Below are 16,601 nucleotides of genomic sequence, written 5' to 3'. Positions count from 1 at the left end.
GAATTACAATTTTACCATTCACACTTTTCTTTCTGTTTTAAATTTTTTAAAGATCGATGGGTCCTGTTTTAAAAATTTATGCTAAAAAGCACATAACATTTATTTATCATGCCTCTTTCAGTTTAAGAATGTGCTAGGATCATGGCTTTTCTGGAACCAGGCATCAGTATGCGTCGCACTGCAAGAATGGTGGGTGTGACGGTACGAACGGTACAGAAGGTAAAGCGAAGGTACGAAGAGACTGGACACCCTCTGAGGAGACCTTGTAATGGCAGACCCAGGTGTACCAGTGCCCGAGAAGATCGTTATATTATTTCCACTGTGTTAAGAAATCGCCACCAAAATGCAGTTGAAGTCCAGCAACAGCTACTTCAGACCCGGAGGGACTATATCAGTGACAGTACAGTGAGAAGAAGACTTGTTGAAGCAAATTTGAAGCCCCGAAGACCAGCGAGTGGCCCAAAACTCGAGAGACGGCATCGAGTAGCGAGACTGCGATACGCCCGTGAACACATGCAGTGGGATGAAGAAGAATGGTCAAGCATTTTGTTTGCAGATGAGTCGCGATTCTCCCTTTACACTTCTGATGGAAGGCGAAGTGTTTACAGGCGAATTGGTGAGCGATACCTTCAAGCTTGCATCTCAGAAAGAGTCCAATACGGTGGAGGCAGTGTACATGTATAGGCTGGCATATCTTCAGAAGGTCGCACAGTGCTAGTAGCCATAGAAAATGGCACCCTCATTGGGCAAAGATATGCTCAAGAGATTCTCAATGAGTATGCAAGGCCGTATTTAGCAAATATGGGTGATGGATCGATGCTGATTCCCGGCCACACACGGCTCATATCGTACAAGAGTATATTCAGGAGGTCGGTATCAGCGTGATGGCTTGGCCATCAAGAAGTCCTGATCTCAACCCGATTGAACACGCCTGGGATGAGCTTGGGAGGCTAGTCAGAAATCGCAGACCACCACCTACTACCCTCAGGGCACTAAAGCAGGCCCTGGTAGAAGCTGGAAGAAGGCTCCGAAATCTAGTGTTCAGTATGCCAAACCGGCTCGAAGCTGTAATCAGAGCTCGAGCAGGTAATACCAGTTATTAAAAATTAAGTAACATGTAATACATTTTTAACGAATTTTTTTACACTAAACTAAAGTGTCTATTTTCATTGTTTTATCTTTTTTAAGTTAAAAATGTTACTAATGTATAATTTTAGTTTCTTAGAATTAAAGCCTATAAAATTTGCAACAAAACGTTTTTAATCTTAAATCTCTACCTTCTATAGTTACGAAAAATATTTGAAAAGTGTGATACTTACTTTTGCAGGCCAGTGTAGTTTGTCACTTTATAAGTGGGGAAAGAGGTCGACGAAGTAATAAGTATATAAATTGGTTGAGTTCTTGTGACGGGCTTCGTCGATGTCGTCGCTTGCGGCATTGTCATGGAGCGGGTTTTCCGTTTTCCAAAATACTGTCGAGGGAGGAAATGGCTGGTCCATTCTTCCGTAAACGGGCGCTTCTTGTGGTTGCTCTGCTTCATTCTGTTAAAAGCATTTTCATAAGGGGGCTACAACGCGTAGGATCATTTGTATATTACAATTAATCGTTTTTTTTTAATTTTTTTAAATGAAATTATTTCTATATATAACCGAGTGGTGTAACCTGTATAGCCGAGTGGTTAGCGATATATTGTATTAAATATATCATTGTCTTGTAACCCATAACACAGGCTATATATGCTTAACTTGGGGCAAGATAATTTGTGTAAAAAGTGTGTCAATACTATATTATATTATTATATATTATAATATAGTTGCAGTAATAATATATTTAAATATGTGACGTCATACTATGGAGTGGGGAGTCATACAAATATGACCAGTGTGACAAGTATGGCGGAAAATCATAAAATTCGTGTAGCATAATTTATAGATGGAGTTATATATAATATATGATTCTAGAACGCGTTTTTTTAGAGAATTAATAAAAAGTATTGATAGTAAAGTGAAAGAGTTTTTTTTTAATAAAAGACTATTTGAAAATATGCATAAAAATAAGTTTTATTTAATACCGTTCATTATTAGCTGTTATTACAATAAATTTCCTTTTTCATTACAGTTATGAAGTACTAATTTGGTTACTTCATTACAATATGAGGGTAGTTCAAACCCCACCTACTACAATGTTATGTGTACCTTAGTCCCTGGTGTGGGATATTTTTTTTTTTTCATTCCACATCAATTTCTCAGACATCATTTATTATACTTGAAAATAAACCATTCCTGGGTAGGTCAATATTATTTACAATGTCTGGCACAACCTGAAAATGTAATAATATATATATGAATAGATAATTTATAACTAAATGCAAGCTTATCTTGAAAGAGTGATTACAGAAATTGGACTACACCTCCACTGAAAACCATCTACACTGATAGTTTATTTATTTTATTTATTAATTTCTTATTAACAAATAACATATTACAGGTAACACAATTATTGTACATACATAAACTCATTTGAGTTTTACCGTGTACAATAAGGTCGTCGGAAGACATATAATATTATTTAAATTTAAGTTTAATACTTAATTAACTACTTAAATTAAATTACTTATTTTTTAAAGAAAAATGAAACAACTTAAAACTACATACAAATATTCATTATACAGAAGAACAAAACAAAAATAAGGCATAAACATTTAGGTGCTAAGAAATTTTATGAACAGCATTACATATATATATAGTAACTGAGAGTTAAAAACACACACTCACACACACATTTTAGCTATTTTTTATGAAAATACGGGACGAGACGAGCAGGACGTTCAGCTGATGGTAATTGATACGCCCTACCCATTACAATGCAGTGCCGCTCAGGATTCTTGAAAAGCCCAAAAATTCTGAGCCGCACTACAATAATTACGCTCGTCACCTTGAGACATAAGATGTTAAGTCTCATTTGCCCAGTAATTTCACTTGCTACGGCGCCGAAACACAATAATGCTTACACATTACTGCTTTACGGCAGAAATAGGCGCCGTTGTGGTACCCATAATCTAGCCGGCAACCTGTGGAAAGGAGCTTCCCACTGGTAAAAATGTAACACTTATCTACTACATTAGTTTTTATATCTTTTGCGAGGAAATAAATCAGATATAATATTATTATAGCTCGCAAAACTTATAAAATTGTTTGGGCGCACTTTACTAATAAAGACCAAAATAATTAACAAAATTTTAGTTCACACTAACCTTGATCCTAACCATCCTTGGCATAAAATCCTTAAAGAACTCGTAGAAGTCAAAATGCGTGTTGACAACTCCCATTCTCGCCATCTCGTGTTTGAGCGTGTCCACGGTCGCTTTTGGCGCCACCTCAAGGCGTCGTATTTCCCGCGTCAACTCGTAAAACATCTCAACTAATCTTTCCGCGCGAATTCGGGCGTTATAACTGTATCTGAAAGTTATATTATTATATAGTTATAGTAGATGACGTCGAAATCAATAGAGTATTTCAATAACTTGAGCAAATTATTTCAGTGACGTGGCATATTTATTTCCTCGATATTTGTATATTTTTATTATAAATTGTTAAGATATTAAATTTAGATAAATAAAATGCAAAGGGTACATAACACATACACACACTCGCGCTTTTTTTCCGTCGGGGTTGACAGAGACAACAGAATGTCACTTGCTTCTATCCTTACAAACCTCACGCGCTTCCTCTACATTCACTACTCTTTTCATACATGCTCGCCGGTTGCGGGTGCTTCGGACCTCTCCTTTTCTCAAAACGTCCCCAATTTGGTCGACGAATGTTCTGCGAGGTCTCCCGCGGCCGACTTTCCCACACACACTTTCCATATATATTTGATAAGTCATTCTTTCTTCACTCTTAGCTCCATGTGTCCAAACCATTTCAGCATTCCTTTCTCAATCCTTAACGGGTACATAACGCATACAATTTTTAATTTTTAACATTAAGTGGGTACATTTGAACAAATATAATAACGAAAGTATAATTTTAAGCAAGAATTTTTTTTTCAACAAAGTAGTGGAGAGACTACTTTGTCGATTGTTAAGAACTATGTCGTCATAGTACATAGCATCGAAGAGCCAAATATTAATTTTTGAGTTAAGACCATCATTTCCAAGCAGTATAATGATGCACATGTTCAAAGCAATCTATATATATAAAAGAGAATGTATGTTTGTATGTTCTCTAATAACTCCTAAACTATTCGACCGATCTCAATGAAATCTTTTGTAATAGATTCGTTGAAGCTCAAGGAAGATTTTTTTTATATAGTTTGTCGTGTCACGCTCCCACGCATGCACTCACCCACGCATTTACCATATCTCTCGAACTGTTTATTGACAGAACAACGTCTGTCGGGTCAGCTAGTTAACAATGACAAAAACAAGACGGCTGTTTTCGGTCTCAGAAGTTTAGGGCCTAAAGTCTCATAACATACACAGATAACGAATATTTACTGTGTCTAAATATGAACACATTAATTGGAATGGCTGCGCTATAAAGAGTTTATCAATGTTTAGGTTTTAAGGTAAACCAACCAAATTATGCTCGCTTCGAAATTATGCGACTACTGTCATAAATAGTTTACATTATACTAACACATCATTTATTGACCGGCTGAAGAGTCGGTTTCGGTTTCTGCAAATTTCGTCGAAAAGTCTAGCTTCGCAGAAAATCTACCAAACCTTCGGCCGCAACGAAACTGCGCTCGTGAACTTATTGAGAAATTTTGTCCCAAGTTTGTAAGTTTTTGTCAGTTCTATCAAAATAAATAACTTTTTTTTTCAATTATTTCATCACGTTTTATTTGTCAACAATCTTCATATAAGCAATAAAATACTTCAGTAAACAATATTTCATTGTCTGTATGTCTGCAAAAGTTACGGTTTCGGCCAAACTAAACAGGTACCTAAGATTCCAATTCCATTTCGTTAAATTCATGTTTCGGTCGGAAACTAAATATAATAATATATTCTGTCATATAAAATACATACTAATACAATTAAACAACGAATTATAATTACATCATGCCAAGATTTACGAACCATACGTCACTCGAACGGTTACCTCAGTTGGAAGAGCGCTCGGACGGAACCCGAGAAGTCGCAATTTAAGAATATAAATAGAAGTCGAAATTTTGGTTACAAATTTAATTTAATTAATCGCAGAAGAGAGGGATATTACTTTAAAAATAATAAATTGTTAACAAATCATAAACTTACTTTGGTTCCAATTTGGTTTCTAGAAAATTATATAACCTCTTTGTCGCCCAGGATGCTTTAGGTGGTTGGTATCTCTTAGGCGGCTTATACGCGAAATCCTTCAGTACTTCTTTAGGCAAATTATCTAAAGGCACCAAAAAGTTCTTTGGCTGCTGGCGTTTAATTTTTGGTCTAGTTTTAACAATCTTAGTTTGCCTTATTTCCGGTCTGTGTGGTACTTTGAAATCATAATCACACTTCATTTTGTTAGCCTCGAGTGACTGATGTACTTCTTCTTTCTGAAATTGTAAATGTACTTTAAATGTTGAAAAGTTGTTGAATATTGTAAATTAACTTCGGCCCACGGCCCAAGCAATTTTTTATTTTTATTTTATTTATTTATTAAGGCTTACCTTAAACTTGATACATAATTTAACATATACGAATAAGATCAACATTAATAAGTGTCACTATTTACATATCTAAATTAAAGGCATGCACAAGGTTACTAAACTAACTAATGCTAAAAACAAATTTAAAAAAAAGTAATGAACTTACTACTAATTACTTACTTAATAATCTATATTTAAGCTTTTTAGTGACGGGGGCACCTGTTTTTATAAAAGTTAAAATATGAAAAAATATCGATATTATGATCTAACTTAAATATTTTATTATAGCTTACACATATGAGTTGGATGGGAGAGTTTAATCCGTAGTTATTTCTATAAAATTTAATAAATATTGGGGAATAAGTACCTATTCGACATTTAAAAGCTGGTACACAAATGTCAATATTTTGAAGTACATCTACAGTCACAGTTACAGGACAGTCTATAAGGTTATTCATGAGTTTGTAAAGAAAAATCAACTGGGCCGCCTTTCTACGCATTTCTAAGGAATCAATTTCAAATTTAATTAGCCTTTTTTGGTAATTATAAATATGATAGGTTGTTCTTTCGATATAACTGAGTCTAGACAGGATTTTTTTCTGCACTGATTCTATTCGAGTTATGTATTTTTTATAGTGTGGACACCAAATTACAGAATTATATTCAAGGATAAGTCTCACTAAAGAATTAAACAGTATTTTTAGCGACTCTACTACAGATCTAAAGTCTCGAGTGTTTTGAAAAATAAAACCAAGAATTTTATGACTTTTTTATGCAATATTATCAATTTGGCTGTTAAAACTGAGTTCATTGTCTATTATTACGCCTAGATCTTTCATTTCATCAGTATTTTTTATCAATACGCCATCTATATCATATGTGGTTTTAAACTTTATATGTTTTCTTGATTAGATTTATTTTTGTTAGGCTGGTTTGTCGCGCACCAAAGTGTCACACGACTGATATCATTTTGTAGCTTAGTTTGATCGAGAGGGCAATTCACTGTTCGATAAATTTTTAAAACATCAGCATATAATTCATAACTAGAATCAATAACATTATTGGAGATATCATTGATAAATAGTTTGAATAGTAACGGGCCTAAATGCGAGCCTTGAGGGACGCCAGAAATTTGCTGAAATTCATTAGAATGATATCCACAGAGTTTGACAACCAGTTGTCGATGTGATAAATAAGATTTTTAAGATTTTCAATAAAGAAGCAATGTTCTTGTGATTTCTCCGGTGTTGCAAGAGAATGTGGGCGGCGGTGATCACTTAACACCGGGTGACCCGTACACCTGTTTTCCTTCTTTTCCATAAAAAAAATATAAGAAGTATCCATTCGTTACATTAGTTCAAGTCACTAACAACTACAATAAACTCTCCCCATATTTCGTATAAACTTTTGGGGAGACTCACTAACTGAAACCAAAACGTCAAACACCATTAAACTCAGTTGAGAGTATAAACATTGGACCATATGTCATCTAAAAACAATTATTAAAAAAATATCCATAACACATACCAATTTACGTAATATCGCACTATTCTCAGCCTTAATCTTCTCCACGTACATTTCTAATTTAGTCCGTTTCGTTCGCGGCGTAAGAATAGATTTCTCTGATCTGTGTTCTTCGTCATTATGGTGTGCTGGTTCATGCGCTAAGTTCCAATTCCTAAAATATTCATTTTCATTATCACTAAATACATCTCCATTAGGCACTGAATTGTCATCCGAATCTCCAACTCCAGCCTCCTTTTCCCTCTGTCTTGATGATTCTTCTTCTCCCCTTTCACCCTGAGCTGATTCCATTTGTTGCGAATCCTGTTCTTGTTGTGAATCCTGATCTTGTTCTGATTCGGATTGTTGAGATTCCTCTTGTTCTGATTCAACTTGTCGTGATTCATCTTGCTCTGATTCAACTTGTGATTCCTCTTGCTCTGATTCAACTTGTGATTCCTCTTGCTCTGATTCAACTTGTTGTGATTCTTCTTGCTCTGATTCAACTTGTGATTCCTCTTGCTCTGATTCAACTTGTGATTCCTCTTGCTCTGATTCATCTTGTTGTAGATCTTCTTGTTCTGATTCAACTCGTTGTGATTCCTGTTGTTCTGATTCAAGGTGTTGTGAATTCTCTTTAAGGTCTGATTCCTCTTCTTGTTCTGATTCTATTTGTTGTGATTCCTCCTGTTGTGAATCTTTATTTTGTACTGTTTCCTCTTCTTGTTCCGATTCCACTTGCTGTGATTCCTCTTCTTTTTCTGATTCATCTTCTTGTCCTGAATCCTCTTCTTGTTCGGATACCACTTGATGTATTTCCTCTTGTTGAGATTGCTCTTCTTGGTCTAAATCCGCTGCATTGTCTAATTGCGCTACTGTTTGTTTAAGTTTTTCTGTTTCTTTATCATTTTCTACACCCCCTTCAATTTGATTTTCAGATTTATATTTCTGGTCGTCTTTTCTGTCATTGTTACCATCTGAACATGGTATAGTACCAAAACAGAGCTTATTTCCATGAATTGAATTGTCTTTTGCTTGACTTTTATCCATATTTTCATTTATTTCATTACTTAGGTTTTCTACATTTTGTTCAATATCTACATCCATATTTTGGCGATTCTCTGCATTTTCCACTAAAGAATTTTCAAGATGAGGATATTCTGTAGAATTAGCAATAGGCAATTTAGTCAGTTCGTCAAAATTTGTTTGTCTTCTAGCAGATTTTTCCATAACTAATGTACGCAATGATTTTCTGAGCGTGAAATCTTTGCCAAAAGTCTTCCGCAAACTTTTACGCGTTATTCTGTGAGAATCCCAACCTGACATATTGGCACTAGAATTTTCTGTGCAGTTTTGAAGTGACGCATAGTCTCTTTCTTTCATCTGTTTTGTATCTTGACTCGCTCTTATTTTACTATTATTAAGAGTCATACTTGCTCTTACAATGCTAGTGTGATGATGATCTTGAAAGTCCAAAGATTTGTGTTCATTTGTATTACAATGGCGAATAGCCTCAATAGATTCATTTTGAATACTGGTGTCGCTGCAACTTACTTCAAATGTTTTGTTTTTCATACTCTTATTACTGCTTCTTTGTTGTAAATCATTTGACGTTTGATTTTTTATTCTTGATTTTTCTTTTGATGACATGTTCTTATCAGTATTGGACTTGGAAACATTTTTGGAAGTCCTCTGATCTTGAGGCTTTAAAGTTTTGTCATTGTCTAATGTAACATTGGTAGTAGCTTCAAGTGATTTATTTTGATTATTAGTGCTATCATTGCTAGTTTGCTGTAAATTATTCCTTGTTACATTTTTGCTAACACTATGAATGGACTTAAGTGTATGTTCGAGTGCAGATAATTGATCATCCTGTTCACAAGTTGGTGCAGCTGAAATGTTATTTCTTTCTTCAAGACTACCACCATCTTGTATATTTGTAATTGTCTTCCTATTGTCTGTTTCTTGACTTACTTGTACCTTTTCTACACTATCATTACAATTTTCTTGAGTATTATTTAAAGATACATTTATTTGTCTTTTACTCTTAGGTGACCCTACTTCCAGCTGATGACCTATCATTGTTGAAGAAGGCAAGAGTATCCATTCTTCCATTTCACTATCTGTTGCAGTGGAAATCGGCGAATTCAAATCACAATTTGTATAAGCGAAATCATTTGATGGTTTTTGTGTTCCTTTAAAACCAAAGATTTTCGAACGTTTTTCAGGTAGTTCCTCCTCACTACCGGAGTCAACAAATTCAAAATACTTATTTTTATGCTTAGTCCTTTCTGTATCTTTTGCTTGTTTTGGTGCATTAAAGCCAAAAATATTACGTGTTTTTGATCGATGCTCTGTTAAAACACTTTCACTTGTTTTATCTGTCAATGTTTTATTAGATAATTCATTCATTAATTTAGCTCGGAAAGCAGATTTTGTTGTGTTTAGTCGGTGACCAAATAGAGTTTTAACCCTAGCGTCAACATTACATTCAACAGCACTGGCAATGCATGGCACAGTTTCATTTATCTGAGTTTTATTGAGGATTTCTCTATTTTTAATGAAATTTTGGAAATTTTTGCCTTCAGCATTCCCATTGTGCCCAAACAGCTTACGATTTGGGACAACAATACTATCAATATATTCGCTGTCACTACTGTCTGGTATATTCATTGATTCATTATTATTTTGGCCTTGACTGTAAAAAAGAAAAAAAGTGTTAAAAAAATGTTGAGATAAAATAGGGAGAGGACTTGCATGAAATCTTGTGGCAAATAAAAGTACATCAATTGGTTATTATTACATGAAATAAAATTAATACAATTGAAGAAATACTTTTCTGTACTCTATCAATATTTATTGAAGCTGCGTTTCACCTAGTTACTTTATAGTTCGTGGCTGTGTTCGATTCATAACACATTTGTTTACGTAAACTACGATCTACTCGAACTTACTTATTTAGCCTGTTCTACATATATACTTAAAAAGATCAGACTGTTGAATTTTGTATATGTATTTTGCGTACTTCCATATTTTATGTCACATAGTATGTAAATCAGTTAATAACTTTAAAAATAGACTTGATGAACTTTAAAAAAAACAAGATTGTGAATATAAGTGCAGTGATATGCACACATCAGATAAATGATCTGCTACTGCATTATAATAACAATAATAGTTTGTTATTGTTAGGAAATGCTGCGGATGTTATTAGTATTTTTGTGCTCCAAAAGAGGCCTATTAGAGCAATTTATAATTGCGATACTCTCTTCGGGAAACATTCAAGTTGATAAACATCCGTTAGGATGATTAGGGAAGGGTTACCATCCCTATATATGAGGAAAGGGTTAGAATCAAATACAGTGAAATACCATACGACATAACACAATGTAAATAAACATAATGGACAACATAATATACTGTTAAATACTAGCTGATTAAATAATAGGTGAAAAAAATTCAAATCCTTTAGAGGGGACGCTAGCAGCGTTATTCCATACAAACGTATTCCCTTATTTTCTCCCTGGCTAATGCTTCTAGAGAGGAGATTTTTTGTCAAAAAATCTAGATATGCTAAAGATATGCCTGTACGTTTTGTTTTTTTCAATCAACTAACGACATAAGAAATTATGACCCTTCAAACATCGTAGAAAATGCCATTTTTATACCGCCCTGTTCAGACGAATACGTAACAAGTTTTTAAGAAAAAAAGAAAATGTACCGACTTAGACTCATTCTTCCCGAAAATATTGTACCAATAATTTTTTTTTTGTGCGTTCTATTTTCTATCGGACAACAGGGGAATACGAAACCTCTATTTAGTCAAAATTTTGTAGGTAACATCGGTCTGAGCTGCATTTGTCTCTATCGCACTCTTCGGGGGAAAGCTGGAGGTGAGGGGCGTTGGTTGGCCAGTCCGGAGTATAACTTAAAATATAGTGCATCGCCCAAATACTACGGTTTGCTTGTCGATTTAGTAGAATTCATTTATTGATAATTTTCGTGAATGTGAGATGTATAGTATGTAGTGTGTGACAGATGATTGATTATATTAATTTATATAGAATCAATCCATGCAAGTTACCTACGGATAGACAAGCATGTATAAATTATACACGCAACCACAAGTATAAGGGCGCGTTTCCATTGAAACAGAGCTGGGCGAAACTGAACTTGTAATTGATCAATCACAGCTGCTTCCATCAGCGACATAGAGTAGAGATTTTGAGTAGGTAGACTGTGATTGTTGAACTCATGAACCGATAATGTATATACATTTTTATTTTGATATATAGGTACTGTAAACATACTAAAATAAAATACATATGTAAAAGGGGGTGGCTTATTATTACACACAAAACATAATATAGTTATTTTGCAAATAATACAGTAATTTTTTATATCGTTATTTCTACTCTTCCCCGTACAGGTAAATTTCTTGGAATACGACTGTCAATCAATTCGGGTAGTATTGGTAGTAGCATTCGTAGAATTTTTTTCTAGATTTGCTTCCACGTTTCGCATAGATCCGTCATCTTTTTCAATTGTTTTATAAAGTTATTTCCTTAGGGCTCCATAAAATAATTTAATAGAATTTTGACTGTGTAAACATGATAAATGAAATGATAAAACATTAGGCCTTTGTTAAGCAATGGACATCTTCCGGCTGATGATGATAAAAATGACTATGACTATCAATTTTAACAAGTTTTTGTGAAGTGTACAAAAATCAGTACTATCATTTTCTATTCCATCTATCCTATTAAATTCTTCAATATTATATTGCATTTTACTTCCACAGTGGAATCATCATTTATTAGGCAATCAGGAGTACCTAATATTGAAAAACAACATTTATGCTTATCCCCGGATATCCCACTTTTGACATTGTCCAGTCCAGTTTACTACGAACATACAGTAGTACCGTACGGGAGTATAACAATGACTTCAATAATTCCGCAATAATTGAGGTTTTTTTTCGTAGCACAGAAAGTTTCCAAAATTTTACCCAATAATACGCTTGCGCCTCTCTAAAGCCTACAATTCATCATCACTCTGATCAATTGTAGGGTGTTGAAGCTCTTCAGCTTTTTATCTATAAATTTAACTTATACAGAGGCAACACATCACTTATCAGGCTCAAATTCTAGCCGACCTAATTAGGTACATTCTTATCATCACCAGTATCAGTAACTTTTTACTTTGCAGTCCAACAATGCAGCACCGGGCGCTGAGCTACAGACACTTTTGTTTGAACGTTTTGCCCAGGAACCATTTGCAACTACTTAGCTGATAGCTCACAGGACAGTAATCTTTATCCACTTCTCTGTCTAAAATGGCAAGCATTTTTTCTTCTACACCTTCCTTCACCAATATCTCAGTAGCACTTCTTTGATAGCATATTGGGCTTATTTAGCGTACTACAAATTTCATTTAACAGATGTGAATATCCATTTCCTGAGCAGAAACCTACCCCAGATTCCTTCCACAAATGTTTTATTTATACTTTCTTACAAATTTAGGTTTTCATCATACACTATTTCAATATTTATATATATTCTAGTACTACTCTATGTACTCGTATCATCATCACGATAAAGTCGTTCCCGCTGTCTTTCCCTATATATGCATAGATCTTTAAAACTACGTAACGGATATTGATGCGGTTTTTAATAGATAGAAGATATAGTGTTTTTAGACCCCCCACATGGTTCGGAACAGGTTGGATGAGGGCATCGCTGGACCGATCGTCATGGCGATCTATGGGGAGGGTATTTTGAAAACATTTGTTTGTAACAGTAGTGGACGTCTTCCAGCTGAATGATAATGATGATGATAGTAGAGAAACACTGATCATATTTAACCGACTTCAAAAAGGAGGAGGTTATCAATTCGATCGGTATTTTTTTTATGTATGTACACCGATGACTCTGAGATTTATGTAATTTTTTATATAAATAATATATAAAAATTTACATGGTTTGGCCCCGTAGTTTTTATTTTATGAAAATTTTTGTTTACCTCGATGATATAATTGTTTATTGTGTACGGCTTTTTTAGGAGTATTCATTCAGGTTGATTATATATTATAAGTATCACCTGACACTAAAAAGTAAAAAATAAAAAAAACTACGTTTAGAAAATCCGACTTCAAAAACTGAAGAGTATTAAATAACTAAAAATTTAAATTAATACACCTTTACCTTTAATATTAATAAAATTCTATTATTTGTATGTGCTACATATTGATAGCTTTGAAGTCGGTGCCAAGGCAAATGTGAATACCTACACTCGCCACGCGTGACTTTGAGCGGGATAGCTTCGTCTTCCAAGCGGACAGACAAGCGTGGCTAGACAACCTTAATAATAACAGTAAGAGAGTGAAATAATGTATTAAATTAAATTTTTAGTTATTTTATACTTTTAAGTTTTTGAAGTCGGTTTTTCTAAAACGTAGTTTTTTTAGAGTTTTCTAATGTGATGTCTTAAATGTTCGACGAAAAAGTACGCGAAGGTAGGTATGTCTATCTCTTAGTCATAACCCACAATAACAATTTTTTATCCTTTACTATTTACGAGAAATAATCGCTTATTTACTAAGTGAATTTAAGCAATACAGTACAGTACAGTACAATAAAAAATTAAGTATACATTGTGCATTTAATATAGATCAACATGGCCTTTTACAGCAGTTAATTTAAATGAATATTTTCGAAGATATTAAATATTTAAAATATATGTATATTGATACATACATTTTTCAGTAGGTAGTGAAAATAATTACTCAAAATCCGATTCACAAGCCGAGTGAGAGCAGAGTCAAAGTATAGCAATGTTACAAATCCGTGTATCAATAGCCAGGGTCAAAAACTAATTATGAGCGAGCACAGAGTAAGTTGATAAAAGAAACGGGAGTTGCGTCATACGCATTAGTCACACAAAACACGGGCTATTCACGCAGACATAGATCGTTGTTTCGGGCGCGGCGCGACGGCAATAGTTTCTCCAAATACCTATTTTTTCAAATTATGCTTGACCCCGGTCGCCACTTAATCCTTACAGGATAATGCATATTACTGATTTAAGCTCTGCTTTCTTCTTAGTCCTAATACTGATTGATTGATTAAGATAAACTCAATTCAATTATCATAAATGTAATGAGTTAACTTACCTAAGAATTTCTACATCAAGTTGATCCAGTATGTTATTGGTTCCAGCCAAATGATTACATTCTATCATATCCACATCAATTGTATTATCACTCAGTCTTTTCCACCAGCTGTTATCTTAAAACATAACAAAATTATTTGTTTTATGGCATGTATAGTAACAGCAGAGCCTCACTGTCTTTTAAAGGAGAAAGGGTGATTTATTTATTAACAAGTTGTGCAACATTACGGACATAAGAAAAAGATATACAAATCAAATTTGTAACCAAAATTTATAAACAATGTGGGACTAAAACCCGCAACTTGCCATCTGAGAGCTCTTTTCAAGTGAGCTAACTGCTTGAATACTCATGGATTGTAAACAACGGTATATCTTGATCAACTCTCAGATTGTGGCTCCCTAAGAAAAATAATAAAATAGCCAAAAGAAATTTTTATATTTAAAAAATTGTGAATTTGTTACTGTTTCATTTTTTAGTAAATTATGTCTCAAGAAGATGGGAAGAATAACGAAAAGAAAATACCATTTAATTAGATTTAAATTGATGCCCTCCAAACTATATCTATGCAAATAAATCGGTTTGATATTTTCATTAAATTAAATAACATCAAACGCAAACAAAACAACATCAAGTTAAAACACAAAGGTCTCCCCCTTTCCATGCACAACAGTAATTGGACATAATTCCAGAAAATTGTTCCAAACCACACTCACATCAAAATTGAGTTAGGAACACAAAACTGGTCATGTGATTCACATTAACGGACTGACATGGCAGCAATACTGTCACTCTTTAAATGACATCATAACTTAGTAGCCCAACTCACATGTATGGAATACGCTAATGTTTATAAACTTTAAACACAAATTTCTTAAGATTTGATGTTTGTGGTTTGGAATGTTTTCCAGGAACTACGTCCAATTGTGGTATAGACATTAGATGTTGCAAAGATGTGGTTGCCTCACAACTTCAAAGATTTTAGATATAGTATAACCCTTCATAATCAACAGTGTTAAGAAGGTAGTAAGCCTTTAGCCTACGCACCTTCTTGGTAAATGAACGTTATAATTGTCAAATGTTTTATGTGTTGATATCTGTCTGAAAGAATTATGTTTCGATTCCGAATTTGTTTCATATTATAATTATATTATACTCGTGTTTACTTCCACCTCAGTTCATTATTCGTTAATAAACAGTGCCCCAGGGCACTAGATTTTTCAGATTCACGAAAACCTGTATTCCCACACCAAGTTCAAACCCTTACTTTGTTTAAAAGATGGTTTATTTTGCAAGGCCTTATAGCTTGTCTCAATAGCTTTCAGATATATTCACTCAAATCATCCTAATTATAAGCAGTCTATTGCTACATATTAAATAATATGCACTGACATAAAGCTGTGTGAGTGTGCCGATCAGAGAGTACAGATTCACTTAGGTTAATATATCTTTAATTAACACATTAGACATTAAGAGATAAAACCCTGTGACAAATAATAAACTAAAATATTTAAACTATAGGTTTATTTCACAACAGCATATATCTCAAACATATTAACACAAAAATATGAGTGTCTTTCTGAATTGGATCGTTAAAAATAAACTTTTCAATCTTACTACACCTTAAGTTAGCAATGATACAAATTCAAATTTGGATTTTAATTTAAATAATCACTGGAAGTCAGAGTCTACGACTACCACCTTCAATTATGAACCCTTAGATGCCAAAAACATACTCACTAGCATCAATATCAACATCTGTATTGTCTGTTAGTATTGAAATTCTATCAGGCATCATAGAAGTCAGCTTAATTGAATTATCTGAATGAGTTGGGGATGCAACACTTCTTGTTTTTCTTTTCCTGTATCTCCTTGGAGTTCTGACTTTCAGCGATCGAGCTGGTGATGGTATCCGAGTAGGAGGCATTTCGAAAACCTATAACAAACAATATATATTTATAGCTTCTTAACAAATAACCTGGTAAGTCTGTTCGAAGACCTATTTACGTGAAGTTATGCGGAGTTGTTTTGGAATTAGTAAACAAGGGCCATTTTTGTTCACGTACTTTTAAGTAATAATGCGAAAAGAAACATCGAAAGACCAAAGTTATTAAAAATAATACTCACCAAAATAAATAACTCGTCTTCTCAATTATTCTACGTCCTTATTCCCTCTCGAAAATCTTAGTTTTATGTCGATTGTCGGTTGGTTTTAAAATAAACTGCTAAAGAGTAAACTTCTTATTTCGTAATCAAAGAGGATTTTATTCATATGTAACTGTCAAGTGTCAACAGC

The 16,601-nt window shown here is 33.9% G+C and overlaps 1 protein-coding gene across 3 annotated transcripts; it reads right to left on the bottom strand.

The window, feature by feature from the left end:
• Positions 1–2,034: 2,034 nt before the first annotated feature.
• On the bottom strand, positions 2,035–16,577 carry LOC126964455 (uncharacterized protein DDB_G0290301-like). Of its 3 annotated transcripts, none has more exons than XM_050807559.1 (8): positions 16,433–16,577; positions 16,046–16,241; positions 14,309–14,423; positions 7,672–9,835; positions 7,162–7,602; positions 5,264–5,541; positions 3,254–3,458; positions 2,035–2,320 (listed from the first exon to the last, which is right to left on the bottom strand). In XM_050807559.1, exons 2-8 carry the CDS (start codon positions 16,230–16,232, stop codon positions 2,246–2,248), a joined length of 3,465 nt encoding a protein of 1,154 aa, XP_050663516.1. In that variant the 5' UTR covers positions 16,233–16,241; positions 16,433–16,577; the 3' UTR covers positions 2,035–2,245. The 3 variants fall into 3 exon arrangements, with proteins under 3 accessions (XP_050663516.1, XP_050663517.1, XP_050663515.1); XM_050807560.1 differs by having other exon boundaries at positions 7,162–7,575; XM_050807558.1 differs by having other exon boundaries at positions 7,162–9,835.
• Between the last annotated feature and the right edge of the window lie 24 nt (positions 16,578–16,601).

Source organism: Leptidea sinapis, chromosome 5 (genome assembly GCF_905404315.1).
Source record: "Leptidea sinapis chromosome 5, ilLepSina1.1, whole genome shotgun sequence".
NCBI classification, from domain to species: domain Eukaryota; kingdom Metazoa; phylum Arthropoda; class Insecta; order Lepidoptera; family Pieridae; genus Leptidea; species Leptidea sinapis.
Note: the sequence above shows the minus strand (reverse complement) of the source record. Positions and strands in the feature narration are given on the sequence as shown.

What these genes read in the sequence shown, in the direction of transcription:
- LOC126964455 (XM_050807558.1), bottom strand. Translation starts at nt 16,232, where the DNA reads ATGCCTCCTACTCGGATACCATCACCAGCTCGATCGCTGAAAGTCAGA. An exon ending in AGATGTTGATATTGATGCTA is followed by an intron (nt 14,424 to 16,045) that starts GTGAGTATGTTT and finishes TTATGTTTTAAG; the next exon opens with ATAACAGCTGGTGGAAAAGA. An exon ending in GAAACCAAATTGGAACCAAA is followed by an intron (nt 3,459 to 5,263) that starts GTAAGTTTATGA and finishes TATAACTTTCAG; the next exon opens with ATACAGTTATAACGCCCGAA.